Source organism: Gobius niger (genome assembly GCF_951799975.1).
Source record: "Gobius niger genome assembly, chromosome: 9".
NCBI classification, from domain to species: domain Eukaryota; kingdom Metazoa; phylum Chordata; class Actinopteri; order Gobiiformes; family Gobiidae; genus Gobius; species Gobius niger.
In genome coordinates, this window is record NC_136860.1 from 24,409,162 (window position 1) to 24,427,873 (window position 18,712).

General features: G+C 39.9%; 1 protein-coding gene across 1 annotated transcript; it reads right to left on the reverse strand.

Annotated features, from left to right (window-relative positions):
- Positions 1-2,480: 2,480 nt before the first annotated feature.
- On the reverse strand, positions 2,481-18,323 carry wars2 (tryptophanyl tRNA synthetase 2, mitochondrial). Its single transcript, XM_079562785.1, has 6 exons — positions 18,206-18,323; positions 10,390-10,650; positions 6,642-6,722; positions 5,087-5,169; positions 4,377-4,495; positions 2,481-3,155 (listed from the first exon to the last, which is right to left on the reverse strand). The coding sequence occupies exons 1-6, from the start codon at positions 18,308-18,310 to the stop codon at positions 2,707-2,709; spliced, it is 1,098 nt and encodes a 365-aa protein (XP_079418911.1). The 5' UTR covers positions 18,311-18,323; the 3' UTR covers positions 2,481-2,706.
- Positions 18,324-18,712: the final 389 nt, after the last annotated feature.

Sequence of the window (18,712 nt, forward strand, 5' to 3'; positions counted from 1 at the left end):
AAATACAGGCTTATTATGTCATTACACTTGACACAAAGACACCGGATTTAAAATCAATCAGAAACTGACAGTGTATTTGGGTTGAATATTTGATCCACATTTACAGACGCAATTTGGGCAAATTAACAATGGCGCATCCGAGGCGCTGTGTCCAACAATATGAAGTGTTTTAGGAAAAGTCCTTCACAGCCTTGTTTAAATGTGGACAGCTGCAATCGGACTCAAGGAGCTGTGGAGAAAGGAAGTGTACACGGCACGGTTTTACGCACGAGGGTCTTTTGATTAAAAGACAAACCCACACACGAACAAACATCCCATAAACCACGCGTTTTAAAGATGGGGACCTTTAATTGAAGCATTGCATTCATCATCAGCCAGAGCATTTGCTTTGTATTTTTTCCTCAATCAATATTTTGAGGGAAAGCAATCACAATAAAGTTAGCACCAATGTTATTATAATTGGTGCTTGCTTTCATAGCGGTGAGCCTTGATGCAAAATTAAAGACAGTCACTGAACATTTGGCGCAGGTCGTGGCTCGTCCATATAGGCCTATGTGATCCTAAACTCGGAGATATGTCCCGTGTAGGTTAAGATAATTCATCAGTATAAAACGATATAGTGAAATAAATCATGGATAGAAGACAAGGCACATTCGAGATCCTGTTAAAGTAGGGTAAAGGTTCGTAAAGACGCGCACTGCAGTGCACAAACACATTTTGAAATAAAAAGAGAAAGATAGAATGAAAAGTATAACCTGTCCCTGGGAAATACAGAGCCCGAAACGCGGGACTCCGTTTAATCTTAATCATATCCGGGCTTGTCATCAATAATTAGTCACAAGAAAAAAAATATAATATTGTTTATGCAACAATGGCGATATGTTATTTTTAGAAATAATTCCTGCATTCTGCGCCTTTTGAAAAGTAAAATTTGAGGCTGTTCATTTTGGCCATGAGCTTTTCAGGTAATGAATTTGTTAGGTCCATTATTTTATACGGATTGCAGTATGCTGCTTATTAGCTTATGTCCACACATTATTTCAACGTCTCACACACAGACAAGGCTCCTGACCAACTTTCAGGTCCGTTGCGCGCTCTAAGGGGCCACTGAGATTGGTTTGTGGGGGGTTATTAGTTCATGACAATCTTTTTGTCAAACACTTGTCTGATTAACGCCTCGTCGCTGCGCGTCGATGGAAACAAACGCTTTTCTCGATGACATCCGTGTTTTCCACAGGGAGCGCGTGTACGCGGCTGGGACAGGGAACAGAGCCGCGGCGCAGCTGTGCGCTCTCGACCGGCCCGCATTATAAAAAAATAATAATGAAAAAACAGAAATGTGAAACACGTCTTAATAGGCATGACAATTTTACTATTGATCTGAGCATATACGAATTAAAATGACTGACTAGTGCTAGGCCTAATTATTTGTTGTCAGTGATTGCCAGTTATGCTTGATTGAGAAGTGCAATTAATAATATTACTTTTAAAACCAACAATAGAAAACACTGAAAACAAATGAGCACATTTGTAGGTACAGGTTTTACTGACTGCAAGAGCTATATTAAACGGCAGTATAGCATTACATAAAGGGAGATTATGTGAGAGCAGGTGAAGGTTTACGGTTTCCTCTTTGAGTTATTTCATTCATAGGTCTCAGCCTTACACCATAGTAAAATGTCTCACTTTCAGCTTTTTCACAGCGGATTTCCATTTACTACCAAGGCCCTATTGCATTAAAACACACTTTTATTGCACCTTTATTCCGCATGATTTCTGTAACAGTGCAGTTATTTTAGCACTAATCTGCTGTATATTGGTCAGACCTAAGCCTATACAGCTCAGTGTGATTTACAGCCTGCTGCAGCTACGCTCTATTATACAGTACAAGTTTGTATTTATGGGCTGTAAATGTTGAAGTTTTAGAACAAAATGGGAACATTCTGTTGAACTTCAAGTCAATTACTAAAAAAATGTTCTGGAGGAAAAAAAAAGATTGAACACATGTGCCTTTGCGCAATATCTTTTAGACATTGTAAGTGTGTATACCACAAAATATATATATATATTTTTTAAAGTGCATACGTTGCTGCATTAGAAACAGTAATTATTAAAGGCCTTTTTTTTGTTTACACTGAAATGAAACAATGAAAGCGATGGATAGAGTAAAGTTTACACGTTACATTAACAAAGCAAATGTTTGCTGTGGTAATAATACTAAAAGCAACAACCTGCTAGCTCGCTGCCGAAATTATAAAAATGTGCAAAATGCGCATATGCTTTTACTATTTACTCAAGACTTTCCACCATTAAGAAAAAACAAAATAATACAGGACTTCAAATTAAGTAGGTGCTTCAAATTATAATTCATTTATTAATTTATTTGATTTGTGTTAATGTAATCTGACTAAACTGACTAAAAAAAAACCTTAGAATAATTAAAAACATGTATATACTGCATAAAATGGATTCCGCAATAGAAAGCTGGTTTCTACATCTGAATGCATCAAGAAAATCTAAAGAGACAACTCAAACCAACATCAATGTTCTGAAGTGATTATAAACCCCGTAAAGATAGTTGGGGTAGCAATGAACAAAAAAACGTTCCTTATGAAGAATGTATTTATCAAATGAAGACAGCGAGGAGCATCCAGATAAAAAAAATATATATGATAATTTATTATTATTACGATTACAGTGTTAACATCAGCAGAAGCCCACCCTGTGCCGAACCTCTTTCAGCACTGGAGCTGCCAGTTCTCGAGCCTTTCGACTCCCCTGTAACAGCACTGACTCCAGATAAGTGTGATCTGCACTCAACCTCTGGATCTCCTCCCTGATCGGGGTGAGTCTCTCGATCACTGCCTCGGTCACCAGCTTCTTATAGGCTCCTGTGTCAATTCCCCTGGCTTGGGACACGGCGTCCTCCACACTGATCTGTGCCATGGCAGCGTGGATCGTCACCAGGTTGGAGACGCCTGGGCGGGTCTCCGGGTCAAAAGTCACCTCTGAGGTAAAGTCTGTCACTGCCCGGCGGATTTTGAGAGCAATGTCTTCAGGAGGGTCTGTGATGGTGATGGAGGCCATTTTGTTGGGGTCGGACTTTGACATTTTGGACAATGGGTCACGGAGGGATTTCACTTTCCGGGTGGAACCTGCGGGGACAAATGAAACAATTATTAAACTTTATGAAACAGGGCTGCACAGTTAATCATAACTGACGCAAATTAATGTAACTAATGTAAAACAACAAAATCTGTTCATTAGGAATTATTATCTAAACCCTGCTAACCTTATAGTTTACACTTCTACATGATCTGAAATGTGTGTGATAAGGTTTGCCGCTCACATTGTCTTTTCTCAAATGTTAATGCGTTTAAAATGTGCATTTCTTTGAATTCTGACTTTCAAATAAAATCACAACTGCAGTATTTATCAGAAAAAGCAGCTGCATAGTACACACTTCATTTGATCCAAAAAGTCTTTTTCTAGACACGGCATCGCACATACTTTGACATTTGGTAAAAATATGACATGTAACAAATTTTACATAAAAGAAGGAAAAAAAAAAATAAGAGAATGGACTGAGACCAATTTTAATGTGAGACAGAAATGATTCTGCAGAATCCCCAAAAAATCTGGAAACAGATGAAGGATTTTGTCCAGTGCTTTGAGTGTGCGAAGCAGACAGATCTGTGTGTGACGGGACGAGCGGAAAAGAGTTTCCTTTCTTTTCCTATTCATCAAATAGATCTTCCCAAGATCTTTGAAGCTTTTATACCCAGCAAATGTCGGCTTTGTTTCCAGCTACTACCTATCTCAACGATCTTTACTGAGTAAAAAGCTTTCATTTAGGTGGCATTGCTGGAGTCATAATGAGGACATCGACACAAACACGTTAACACTTTCTTATTCAGATAAAAAAGGCAGAAAGTACTTAATCAACACTGCGCAGTACATGACTGACTCCAACTAGGGCTTTCATCATCCTGTGGGACTCTGATTATGGTGAATACCTGTGAGTAAGCAGCAGAACTACGATGGGCATCATGTTACTGTGTGTGCTGCGCAGTAACATGAGACAGTACAGTAGAGTGTCATTTTATGAACTGAACTTTATTATTAATATTATTATTACTATTTATAATTCAATTCAACACAAAACCAGAAAACACTGGATACAATAGTTTTGCTCTATTATTGCAGTTTTTGCTTTTTTATATATACGAGAGGTCTAATCATTATTTAGCAAGATTATGCAACAATTTCCAAACTTAAAGTCATCATAAAACAGCAAAGCTATTTTAGAAATATGGCACTGATGCCTCTAAAAGGGCATGCAGCAGCGTTGTTGTTTTAAAATGCCGTGTTCTTACTCAGCAGTGTGCGCGGCTCGGGGAACAGCTCGCCGAAGCGGTTGTTGAAGATTCGGGCCAAATCCTGCGCGAGCTCCAGGTGCTGGACCTGATCCTCTCCCACCGGGACATGAGTGGACCTGAGGAGACAAAGAGAGTGTGTCCTGGGGCAGGCTCCACAGACAGCACAGAGGCAACAGGAAATAAAAGACAGCAGCGCTCACCCTTTGACTGTCACTGAGGAAGCAATCCATTATGTCTCTTTCTGGATAGAGATATCATTCACTCGTGCCTTTTTATCCTGATGCATATAACGCCCTGACTATATGCCTTTAATTTATAATATATAATCAAGTTGTTTACAATTTTTTAGTAACTGCTGCACCCATGTCGATATCTCTAAAAGGAATATTAGAATTTACAGGACATCAATTTAAAAGTGAAATTCCTGTTCAGAAATGCCCCTACAAGTTGCAACCCTGGAAAACCGATAGACACATACAGTTACACCATTCATAATAAACTCCTGGCTTTCTGACTAAGCACAGTTGGACTGGGCAGGCTTTCAATACACAAGATTGATCTGCTGCTCGTGAACACAGTGAGTGCATATGTGAGCGGGCTGAGGAGATGTCGTCTTCTCTTCTGAGAGGTAAGATTATGAAAACATGGATTTTCTTTTAACCGGCTCCAAGGCTTAAGTGCTTTATTTGTTTTCCCCCCGTCCTTACTTGTAGAGGAGTATATCGGCTGCCTGCAGGACGGGGTACGTGTACAGACCGACGCTGCCTTCGCTCTTCTGTTTGCTCTTGATCTGTTGGAACAAAATGGAGGACGCAAACAACACGTCAGCGCGGGAGAGAACGGCAAATCAAGATAAAACTATGCAAAAAGTGGCAGCTTCCTATCCATTCATACATACTTTATATGTGAATCATATTTTATCTGAAAGTTACAACCTGTTTGTTGCAGTGAATGAGCTTGAGTAACTATTTGTGAATGAATTGTACTTCAGACAGTAGATTTATAACGGTGCCTTTTACTTCGACTCAAGTAAGCTTTAAATTTATGTTTGTACCATATCTGAAGAAGTATTTCAATATATTATTCATATTTATGTCTATATTGTGCATCAAACGATCACAATATATTTCTTTTCGCTTTTTTAGGTTTTGTTCGTCGAAATCCGTCACTATGGAAACGTAAATCAGACCTTCCACAGTCACAACTGCTCAGTACTAACATGGGAGTTTCACCAAATACTGTTCTTACTTTAGTCATTTTCACTTGAGTAAAATTAATATAAATGAACGTTACTCGAGTAAATACTTTTGGCTTCCTGCCTCTGCCAAATTTTCACACAGCACAGATGAGTTTTTGTTACGAACGCTATGGGAATTTCTAATTTGTGCCAACATGCAGCCTATGTGCACATACAGCAATGCTACATTTGCATATTGAATTTACCTGACCCTGGATAAACAGGAGACTGATGGATTAAAAATTAGCATCAACATTTGGCATCTGAAACCTGGCTTCGGATGGTAAACAGACTTTACATTCAGATACAGAAGGAGAGGAAAACAGAGCCATTTGCAGCTATTACATTCATGCTAAGTGTAGACATGGCAATAATGAAATCAGTATGAAGCCAATAATGGAAGAATATTCTCCGGGGAAACATTAGATACATCATTTCATAATCAGAACGGGTATCCTCAGGTCCAGTGATTGCAGAGTCTTACATCAGTGATTTTTAAACATCCAGTCATGAAACGCATACAGTTGATCTGCAATGGCGATAATGTCGGTGGGGAAATAATTTGACCACTGCGGGTAACGGGATATGAAGACACAGGCTCCATTAAATGTAAGATATTTCGGGCTTTTTGCAGGATGCGCAGCGAGAGATCATTTGGAGTAGATGAAGTGCAATTCAATAAGGCTTCGAATTGAATAAAAAAACAGCTGTAGAGCATGAAACTGTAGTAAGTGCTGTTAATAACAAGTGTAATATGTTTTTCTTAATAATGTGAACTTAAAACCCTCTTTTGCATCTTTTGTTCACTGTAAAGTATATTCTCTGTCTCTTTTACACGTGGACCTTTTTGAGTCTGAAATAAAGATTGATTGATTATAATAATGTAGAATGAAGCACACTGGATTATTTTAACTGGGCCTGAATGACCTTAAATCTTCAAAGGCTACTCGCTCTAAAAACTGTTACCACTGCATCTGTTATTTTCCTCGCCTCTTATGGAAATATCAATATGTAAAATAAATGACCTTCCACTGGGGTAGGTGTCGGAGGCGGGGCATACTGGTCAGGCAGCCGAGGATCCAAGACAGCTCAGTGTGCTCAGACACCTGCAAGAGACAAATACATATGGATAATTTTTGAGGAATTTCAATTGCTCAAGTTTCACCAGAACTTCAGGAACAAATTGTTGGAAATGTTGGGTCTAGAAAACATTACATTTTAATCCTGCCTTTCCCCTTGGATATTCAGTTGGCTAAGTGTGTGTGGCACATTTCAGTCTAACATCGCAGGCCCAAACACTGTTAGGCTGAAGAGGAGGGTGCCTTCATAGCACCTCCAAGTGGCAGATAAGCGAACTGCAGAATTGTGACAACGAATATAAGATAAACCTCTTATCCCCCACCCTAACTGAGTACATTTTCTCCTGTTCAGCGGTACCCAAATCTTAAAGCTTCTGGACTGGAGTCTTTAGACCAGTGTAACGCCTCATTTGAAAGCTAAGACCTAACTGATCTAAGCGGATCTTTGCACACAACATTTTATATCTCGATATTCAGGCCAGATATCTCGATATCGATATGATACAACTATAGGTTAGGTGAAGACCAAGCATTTTTCAGAAATATAAAAACAACAAAAGAGGGCAGTTTTATTGATGAAAATCTATATCGTTTGTATCTTGCTTTTTAGATTTTAATGTTTTGAATGTTCATATCTCGATATCAATACGATAACGATATACTGTATCTTTCAGACCCAATGTGGTTGCTGTAACTTTTTTTACCATAGCTTTTTTTGGGTTATTTTTTGTCTCGTTTTTGTTCCACTTTTTAATTGCCCTTTTGTGGTATTTTTGTCACATTTTCATTGCTTTTTTGTTACTTCTTTTTGCTTTATTGTTGCCGTTTTGTCACATGTTTGTGCAAGTCACGTGACATCACTTTGGGGAGCTTTTTTGTTGCTCTTTTGTGGCTGTTTTTATTTGTGCTTTCATCTTTGTTTTTGTCTCGTTTTGTCACTAATTTGACGCTTTTTTAAAGACGTTTTTAAATTTGGGTAAGAGCAAACTGTAGAAAATGTGCTCTGTTCAGGTGGGGGTTAAGAGGTTAAAAATCCTTGTGCTACTAATATAATCAGATAAACATCAGGTAACACAATATTTTAAACAATAACCATATTGTAAATTAGATTTGACGAAACAATAATTTTCTTACAATTACAAGGTCATATATGTTTGTGAAGGCTCTGAAGGCTCGTTCAGGAAGTAGTGGCTAAATCGTCGGCTGGATTGAGGTCAGGATTTTTATACAAATTGCCTATGTCGTTTTTACAATATTTCTATTTATGAGTACATTATAGCAGCTGTATAATATTTTTCTTCTCCCCTGTAGTCTTCGGAGCGTCCTGGGGGGCATGACATCAGCAGCTTGAGGGACATAAAGCAGGATTTGGGAGCCACATGTGGGCCCGCCGGTGTCCATTACACAGACGGGCCTGAGATGGGACAGATGTGGATGAGCGCACACACAGGGATGGCTCCGGTTTACGCTCCAGCCGGGGGTCCAATGATTCAAGGGCTTTGGGACAGACAAGGCCTCTATTCAGCGCGTGGTAATGAAGACACCAATACAAATGTTACGGCTTGTTACGGGCATTACAGTGACACCAATAGCAGTGCCACACACGCGAGACACAGACCAAATCAAAATATATCATGGCACGTTATTGTAATTTGACAAGTCTAATAAAACCATATAGAGACTCGCATTAAGCAGGCCAAATTCTTCTGCTTCTTGACTGTAACTTCAGCTTATCCCCAGTTGAAATCCAGTTCTGGATAAAAGTGAATGTTTTCTTTGGGCCGTCACCATATTTTGACATGTGTGCAGGCGTGTTACACTGGAGGGTCACCTCACTGCCAAGTTATGTGGCATGAAGCTAAATATGAGCAAAAATAGGGCTGTGTGAAGGGCACAGGGAGGGCAGACAAACACAGATGGACCAAACAGTTTTAAAATAAAGGCTTTTTCTTGTTTTGAAAAGCGCTACATCAGATCGGATACAGTAGTGAAAAAGTCTTACGCTTTAACCTCTTGCCTGAACCGAGTGCTTTTTCTCCAGTTCGGCTTTGCCCAAAACTAAAAGCTTCTCGAATGGAGAGCTGTAGTGCAATTGCCTCATTTGAAAGAAAACTGTCATGCTTTCGTCTCTTTCCATTGTCATAGTTTTATTTGGTGCTTTTGTGTCATGTTGTCTGTACATTTTTGACTCTCTTTGTCCCTTTTTTGTTGTGTTATTGTTACTTTTCTCTCACTTTTTTGTCGCTGCTTTGTTGTTTTTTTGTAACTTTTTTGTTACTATTTTGTGGCTTTTTTCATTGCTTTTTTGTTGTGTTTTCGTCTCTTTTTATGTCTCTTTTTTGTTGTGTTTTCGTCTCTTTGGTAACGCTTTATATTAAGGTGTGCTCGTTAAGTACCAATAAGGTATTAAAAAGCATTAATAATATGCTTGTAAAGTATTAACCCACTGCTTTTTAAACTTTTATCTATTAACATACTAATAGGCCATTATTAATACTCTTATTCATAGCCAACCCATATCCTAACCCTGACCTTAACCTTTACCCTAACCCTAAAATGATTACTAATACTAATTAATACTTAATGAGCACACCATAATCTGAAGCGATCTTTTTATGTCGCTTTTTTGTCGTGTTTTTGTCAGTCTTTTGTCACCTTTATGTTTTGTTTTGGTCACTGTTATATTTTGTTATTGCGGCTTTTCCAGCATGTTTTTGTCGCTCTTTTGTCACATTTTTGTGCATTTTCATCCTCGTTTTTGTTGCTATTTCGATGCCTTTTTCAAGGAGCTTTGGGTGATGCCAAACTGGAGAACATGTGATTAGTTAAGGTGGGGAGTAAGAGGTTAACGGTCTTATATATGACAGAGGGGAGTGTGTACATTTTAAAATGTTAGTTGAGGGTCAATTTAATTCCTAGTGCATTCCTAAAGATGAAGAACAACAAGAATGTAGCATACTACCAAAGGCGAATACATTTTTTAATTAATTTCTTCTTGTGAGTGTGTACATTTTTGTATCACAGCAGATTGGAGCTCTGACCCGTTTTAAGCAGTGCCACATATAAGAGCATCAAAATCAGTTCAGACTAGCTCACCTGATTCGGTGGCAAAAGTCTCTACCGTATCTAATGGTGAAAAATGAACTAAGTTTGTGCAGTTGTGTGTTTTCATAGTCTCTGTGAATTTGCAGAGTGTACAGCAGAGATAAGAATCAGCGCTGATCAAATAAACGTTTAGAGGCGAGCCAACATGTCTGTCAACAAACACACAGCAGTTGACAGCAGAAAAATAAACTTGTACAAACAGCGAAGGTGAAATCCATAGCCTTAATAGAGATGCCAAAAAAAAAATCAAGAACTTTCATCCATCAAATGCTCCAATGTACTGTACAGGTCGATAAACATATTTAAGTACAACAAGATCAATAGTAAGAAAAAATGTTCTGTGTAGAAGCAAGAAACCCTTGTTATTACAATGTGTTGTTTATGTTAAAGAAATAAAGTTCTTTAAACAGTGTCATTGATGATATGATTGAGCCACTTTATCCAACTGTAATATTTCTGCACACATTTTGCAACGCTGATTAGAACGTTTTAGATGTAGAACGTGTTTAGGAGAGTTGACAGAAAAGTCCCATACATGTCTGTAGAGATCAATTTTGATTTGTATCCAAATAACGGTTATCCCACTCACCTGAGATTGCTGGAAGAGGATGGCCTTCTCCGGGTCGATGCCGCAGGCCAACAGGCTGGCTGCCATGTCCAGGATGTTGGCTCTGAGCTGCTGTGGGTCCTGGGGCTGGGTGATGGAGTGAAGGTCTACAATGCTGTACAAGACCAGCGGGTACTGGTGCTGCAGGGATACCCAGTTCTCCAGAGCCCCCAGGAAGTTCCCCAGGTGGGGGGTCCCTGTGGGCTGGATCCCAGAGAAGACGCGGCAATCGACTGAGGCCTCCTGGAAAAGAATCGAAAAAATAAAAACACTCAGAGATGAACACCTACCAGACTGTTCTGCATCAAGTCTGTGGCATTAAAGGGATAATTCAGGATTTTTGACAAAGGGCCTCATTTCCTTGTTATCCAGAGTGCTGTTGATTTCTGGAGATTTTTTTTTTTTTAATTCATGCAGTCCTTATATTTGAAGAGTTTAGTGGTTCTAGGCTAGTGCTAGGCTAGCGCATGTCTATGGTAACTAGTAGCCTGCATAAAAATAATACCTGACCCAAGCACAGTGCACCTGAGCCAAATCACTTATAACACCAGACTACCGATATAAAGTTCTGTGTTGACTGAATCCTTTTTTTTTTTTTTTTAAATATAACCATTTTGCATTTAAAAGAACATACATTTGAGCAGCATCAGCTTCCTGGTTGTAAGCTACGCAGCGGCGGAGTGATCTGCTCGGTTGCCGGATCTGCAGTATTTTGTTTATATGCACATTATTAGACGTGGAATTCACAAAGGAGCTTTCTACAAATCAGATATGGCAACGTTTGGAGGACTACCAGATAACTCTGAAGAGGTTTTTAATGCAGGCTACTAGATACCATAGACATGCGCGAGCCTAGCACCACTAAACTCTTAAATAAGCACTGACTGCATGAATTAACAAACATCTCCAGAAATCAACAACACTCTGGTTATATAACTAGGAAATGAGGCCTTATGTAAAAAAAAATCCTGAAATATCCCTTTAAAGAAAGCTTGCAGGCATTAGGGGTTCAGAAAGTTTTCAACCACTAAAATAAAGTAAATAACTAATAGATATTTAATTGAAACAGCTGGACATTTCTTTATACAGAAGGTCGACATTTTTGTTTGACAATTATGCGATTAATTCAAAGCGTACACATTGTCTTGGACGCCCACAGTGACCAGGGTGTCAAGCATTAACTGTTAGCAGACTGTAAGCCGGCAGCAGTCATGCTTCATTTAGCCAGATGCTAACTCCAAAGCTAGCACCTCTGTTCTCTCCAAGACACATTTTGCACAAAGAATGCATCACCTCGCCGGCCAACAATGACACTTCTTCCAACTGAAGGAAGGTTGCCGAAAGAGCGCTGTAGATCAAATGGACCAAATTCGGTGTGCTAAAACGCTGTTTGTATGACTAGGACAGCTGAAGGGAGGCCACACTGTTTATAGCACTGAATAAAGTTTGTTTCTTTTTCTCCTGCAGATTCGGACTGAACGTGAACGCCTCATTTCATCTGGCATCAGCTGCTTTCACTGAGGCTTGGCTTTCAAAAGAGCACTGCCATAAGTCGTGTAACCAACCATTTTACTCACAGGCTGTTACACACTGTATGTTTGGGTTTGGTAGAACACAAAAACACAAGATTCAATTAGAAACCTCTGTATTTGTACTGGGCAGAGCATGCTCGGTAGAGGAGAATGCTCTGCTTTGCTCTGCTCCGTTTAGTCACATGTTTCTGTAGTTTTCCCTAAAAAGAACCAGAGGAACTCTAAAGAGCAGAAACGTGTCAAATTTGCTGAGCATATCATATTTGATATGGATCAGTTTGAATTGTGGTAAAGTATGTATAATAATTATTTACCGAATTGAAAAGATGGGCTTTGTTATTAATTACTAAACAGATACAAACAAAGTTAAATGCCTTACAAATGAACTTCCGCATTTGATCATGTCCTCTCTAGTTTTGGTCCAATAGCCTGTTTACCATTCATGTCATTCCCAAGCCTTGTAAAATACGGTCGCAACAGCAAACTTAAAAAACCTATGCAAATCATTCACCAGTTACTATACTAAAGAAGTGTTAAACATGACATCACTTTGGTTAGTTGTGATGCAATAATCAAGGGATTGGTTTACAGCCAGCCCTCTCTGAGCAACTCCGTAGCACTACTCATTCCAGCTTTCGTGATGAAGCTTGGTTTATTTAAATGTGATGTGCTGATAGGAGGTAAACAGCAACAGCTAGAAATTTCAGCAGAGCTATTCCCACTGGCTCCCTGTGTTATCGCCTTCAATCCAAATGCCCATCACATGTTTCAAAGAACTGCACCTCAAAGACTTATCAAGAACGATCACTCAAACTCAGAGCTGTCAGTCTCTTCTTCCTCTTCTGTTCGTCAGCTGTGACAGCTCGTGGAATTACATAACACATAATCCTAAAGAGTTACAAACCCTCCATCAGATAAGGTCCTTTCTGACCTCAACCTGGTCAAAACTTCTCCATCTCTCTCTCTGGATCAGGTAACGACTGCAGAGGCCTGCCCAGTCCACAGTGTCTGCTGTCCTGGCCTGAGGGAGCACCGGGCAGGAAGGAACTGGGTGCTTATGTCATTACAGACGGGGTAATTGCACTGCGCCGCCATTGATGCTGAGGGGCTCTTAAGAGGTGTCAGGGTTGATTTGGGAGCGGACCAGCCCAGAGTCGGGCTCATGTGTGTTCTCGCCTAAAGCCGACACGCCAAACGCATGTTCCCTTGCACCACGGCCCCCGGGGGAAGCCATTAGCAATGCAGACATGGTAATGGTGTCATTTGAGCCAATCGTGTGTCAAAATGAGAGTCAACGCTGCGGCTAACCGGCCACTGGGCAATCACAGGCCATCACGCAGCCCCGTTAGTGTAGGCCCGACTAATGCGCCTTCAAAACAGGCTCCTCAGCCGCAAAAGGAGGTTATTGCACCAAGTAAATCAGGTCCTGCATGATGACAGAAGAGACAGCAAAATGTTGTAAAGCAATTATGGTTGTAATGGATACAGCCAACCGTCATAAAATATTATCATGTAGCGTACCACCACTGTGAAAGACATCAGACCTGTGAGAGTCAATTTATGTCAAAGAGCTAATATCAGCGGAGGACGAGAAGCACGAGGTGAAAAGAACGAGCTGTGTCACAAAAACGAAACCTTACTTGTAGAACTCTGGACATGACGGATGCTTATTTTTTATTTATTTGTTTTTTTGGTTCCTAATTTTTGTTTTGGCAATAATATATCAATGTTTTAATATATTTGTATATTAATGTTGTCTTAAAAAGTATGGTTAATATTAATGTCTCCATATGGTTCAAGAGATAGATGCTTCAACAACAAATGCTTTCTACTCTGCGCAACATTAAAGCATTTATTCCAAGACCAACCTCCTCTAAATAAAAAGCTAAAAAGTGTTTAAGTAAATATATTTTGTTTAATATGCTGTATTTCATATTTAAAAATGTAAATGATGATGTATTGGTTTGATTATTCGACTTGCACCGTGCATAATGCAGTCAGTAATTGTGCTGAGAGCTTTACTCGCCCATACCTGCCATGTGTTAAATACATTAGGCATTATGGTGCGACAGTCTGGAGGTTACCCACACTTATAGGCCATGTTTTCACACTTGCTGTACTTTTCCGGGAATCTGTGTTCATTTGTCTTGGTGCATATGTGTGTGGTAAAGTCCTCGGGGGCCAGGGTTATATGTCTGCACATGTCGTAGTCTATGCCTATATCAACATCCAGGGTGTAAGCCAGTTCGAGTATGACAGCTCTGCTTGGCTCAATGTAGGGCCAGCACAATCCATCATCAGCAGATCGTAGGACACTACATTATTAAACAAAGGAGCAATATCAAGCTGAACAGTTTCCTTTTCCATTAGAATTAACACTCGGGTTTCGCGAACACCAACATTAATGAATATTACATAAATGAATTCAAATCAAATCATTCCAACAGCTAAGCCACGCACTCAACAAAGTTATTTAAAACTACTACTTTAAGTATACTTTTAAAGGTCAAAACAAGGTAAAAGTACAACAGTAAAAAAAAAAAATACAGTATCAAAGTAGACACTGTGCTGACGATTCCTGTTTATAACCTTATGAGAAAGGAATCTATCTAAATGTGCGAGGCTTTGACTTGAAGTTTGCTCAAATACTTTCACGCCTCTGTGTTATTAATCATGATATGGATATCATGCTAAAGTTGACCTTCTCAAAAAAGGTGCATTTCTCTTCTCAGATCTGTCCAGGGCTGCAGCACAGAGATCATACATCAAACCAGAGCTGAGGCTGCAGAGTGGCCCACTGACATGCCTCTCGCTGAGGGGCTGAAGAGCAGGAGTGTCCGTCATTGCCATTTACCTCAGCCAGTTTCAACACATCTGAAAGTCACCACTGGGAGCACCGCCACACAACCCGCTGTGAATTACCATCAGCTCTTTGTACCCTCAAAGAAGAGCTCCAGGTCTCACCAGCTCTGCTCCAAGAATGGATGCTTTTCCTGGCGCTGCCACCCGCCTGCACAACACAGGGTGCAGTGTTGTTTCTCTGGACTATAGCGCCCCATGCACCCCATTAACACCGGCATCATGCTGAAATGCAGCCTGGCACACTCTCCCCCGCTGCACCACAATCTTTCTTCCCCTCTGTCTTGGTCTCACTTTGGGGATGTTAAAGAAGGCGACCAGCAGAGCAGGGCCTCACCCCGGTATCACCAGGAAACAGGGGTGAGTGTTGCACCCTGACATCCACACAAGCATGTGTTTAACTGTTGGATAATGTGGGAATACACTGCAGCTTAAGGCACACAACCACAGATCAGACTTCTACACAAAAACATGAAACTGTGAAAATATAGATATTCAGGTTGAAAAGAAGGTTAAATATGAGACTTAAAAGAGTGAGTGTAACTGAGTAAAGGCTTGGGCAGAGTTTCTCTTTCCTCCAGGAGCGCAGGCGAGGGGCAGCAAAGGGAGAGGCCCTAAAGGAGCGTTTGATTAAATCTGCGGTTGACGTGTGGGACAGGTGAGATTGATGAGGTTCCTCTGAGCTTCACACTGTGCAGAGAGCGGGGGTACAGGAACAGAAAAGTGCAGTGTGGCCGCCAGGGCTCGGGGCCCGCTTGCACCGTGGGGTCTCTGAGCTGATTAATGGGACTGGAGGCCCTTCAAAAACAGCACTCCCCGCAGACAGGGCCTGACGCAGCTCCAAAAATAACCATGTAAGGGAGGATGACCGGGCCCTAACAGGCTGCAGCTTCTGAAGAATCAGGCTCGTGCTCAACCAGGAGCAGGCCCACGCCAGACAGGAAACTGCAGTGTGGCTCATTAGAAAGTTACACTGCGAGGGTTATGACCAATGACAAATGCTGTCTATCAGTAACAGCCTGAATGAACTGCTGATGAAATCATGCAAGTAAAGAAACAAAAGCATCCTGTCACAGACAGCAGCACTAAACCGTGAGATCCACTGATGTGAAAGATGTGCATCATATCCCCATCACTTTCTGTGCACATGTAATACATGTATTCATAGTCCTCCTTTGTTGCAGCAACAGTCACATGTTTGATTTAACCTAATGAGCAGCATGTCAGGTGTCACACATTGAAAAGCAACTCAATGCACAGCTCGTACATTTTAATCACTGTATCAAAATACTTTCCCAGAATTGCCAACTCATTGGAAGCACAAGACAGTTAAAAATATGTTACAATGTCTCAGCCAAGTCATTGAGACTTCAGACCTAGTTTATGCTGCAACAAGACGTAAAACCTGGCGTATAGTGAGTTTTCAAGGAGTGGAGCCAAACTGCAAAGCTACGACAGTTTTACACAGATGGAGGTAAAGCATTCGTTTCTGACAGTTGAGAAATGAAAAGGGCAATAAATGAACATCCTAAAAAGGAGGCCATGTTTCCCTTTGGCCTCTTATGGTTATGCTGGACATCCGAGTAGGTACACTTGTATTTGGGAAAACGGAGAAGCAATTTTCTCACAATGTTCAATGGACAGGTCAGAAAGTCATAGAAATACCAGATGTACATTATCTCTGACCAACATGTATTAAAGGTTATTGATCGGGAACATTGAGCCATTTAGCATAGCAATAAAACTAAAGCATAGCTCACAACAATCCACTTCAAATTTGGCCAATTTGAACATAATTTCCAAATAGGAAAGGACACAATAGACAATGAAATAATCATTCTCCTGTGAATAAGTTACAGATCAGAAAGACTTCAGAAATACAGGGTAATTCTTCACTATCTTATATGTGGCATTTCAGAATGCTTTTTAGTTGTTTATTTTTACATTATAATGCATATTTCCAAATAAAGTCGGTTTCATGTTTTCAGCCACAAGGTGTTTTCTATCAGTCTGGTTCAGAGCAACCTCTGTTATTACTATCAATTTGTAGAAAATTAAAACAAATGCAGGCTAACACGTAATTTGTACTGTTATTGCTGTTAATGAAGCATTACAGACATGCTCCTTCCCTTCCTCACCTCGGTGCACACCTCTGCTGCCTCTCCAGAGACCTCAGACACAGCTAAATACAGACAGGTTGTGGCTAAGGCCCTACTGCATTTCAGCTCGTACATCAACTCGCAAAAGACCTGTGAGCACAAAGACGACATTTCTAATTGCGGCGTAATGTAAGAACAGCGCAATAATTAGCCTGGTTGTTTTTAGTGAAACGAGGTGGTTAGTCTTAGGTGAGCCAGGGGAGTCGTTGTTTGCCTTAACACCCCATTTGCCACAGTCAGGCAGCTGTGCAGTAATGGAGAACTCTCCAGGAGTTATGGCACATTTCTTAAAGGCACTACAGTCAGAAGGTTGTGATACTGAGGAGGTGATGTCACACGCCAGACTACAGCAGGAAACCAGAGACTGCAGTGAAGGTAGAAGAAAACATTGTACTAAATACAGTAAAAAAATAAAATTAAAAAAATTAAGAGCAATTTGGGAAATAAAATTTAGTCATTGAATTCAGCCTAAACAAGTATGTTCTTCCACGTGCCTGAAGCTTTCTACTTCCTGCATTTCCCAGAATGCATTTCACTCAGGGAAAGGGTGGGTTTTCATCTTAAGTCACTTACTGAAAACTAGAAACAGCTGCCAAAACGCTTAACTAACAATATTACTATTCTAAAATGCATTTAATATGTTGTGGTCATGTATTTACGTAGCTACTACTTAATTGATCACAAGTGACTACTGATGCATTATTAATAGAAAAGGGGCTGTATTTTGTTGTATCAGCAGATTCTGGGTAGAAGAAAAGTAGACTTGATTTTATTCTATTTCATTAATTTGTATTTATTTATTTATTATTATTATAATTATTATAATTATTATAATTATTATAATTATTATAATAATAATTATTATTATTATTATTATTATTTTTTTATTATTTTTTTTTTTTTTTTTGAGAGGCCTGCAGGCAGCACGTCGTGTTTTTTTTTGGGAGGGGTTATTATATTTGCATCGTTTAGGTTTAAGCGTACCCATAATGCAGAGAACTCCCTGCGTATTTTTCAGAAGGAAATGCAAATGCGTGCTTGGGATTGCAGTCGGTGAGAGGACTTTAATCGATCCCCCCGTGTAAATAATGCATGACGTCTCTTCGAATATTTCGGACTAAAATGAGAAAACCTGAATTTAAAAAGACTGTTTTTATTAAACAGAGGAAGAGCGCCGCGACAATCCAAGCGAAGGCAGGCATTCATATCAAGCAGCACATCGACAGACGCTTATATCACATCATTTACCTTATTTCCCAGCGGGACCGAAGCGCATAATGTCCTTTTGATGAAGTTAAACTTGTGAATGAAACCGAAGAGACGGTTTATGTTATGCCTGATGGAAGGCGCCATCTTGGATTATGACATCTCAAGCTACGGTGGCTCAGTAATGTCAAACGAGAAAACGGTGACTTTTTTGTATTCAAAAACATAAAAAAAAAACCACATTATTCAAAATATTTATATAAATATTACAAACACAAAATGGGGACAGAGCAAAAATGGATACGTTTGTGTGCAGATGCATCCGGGTGTGTGGAGTATGTTAGTGTTCTCTGCAGTTTTCTGTTTCCTCTTCTTTAGATGTGATCCTGAGGACCCTTGAAAACGAGATGATTCATCTAATGGGGTTAAGTATCCATTATTTTGTCCATGCTTACGTTTTAAAGTGATTAAGGCTATGAGTTTTAAAGCTATTATTATGAGTTTTAAAAATATGAGTTTTAATGTCATTATTTTAGTTTTAAACGTAGG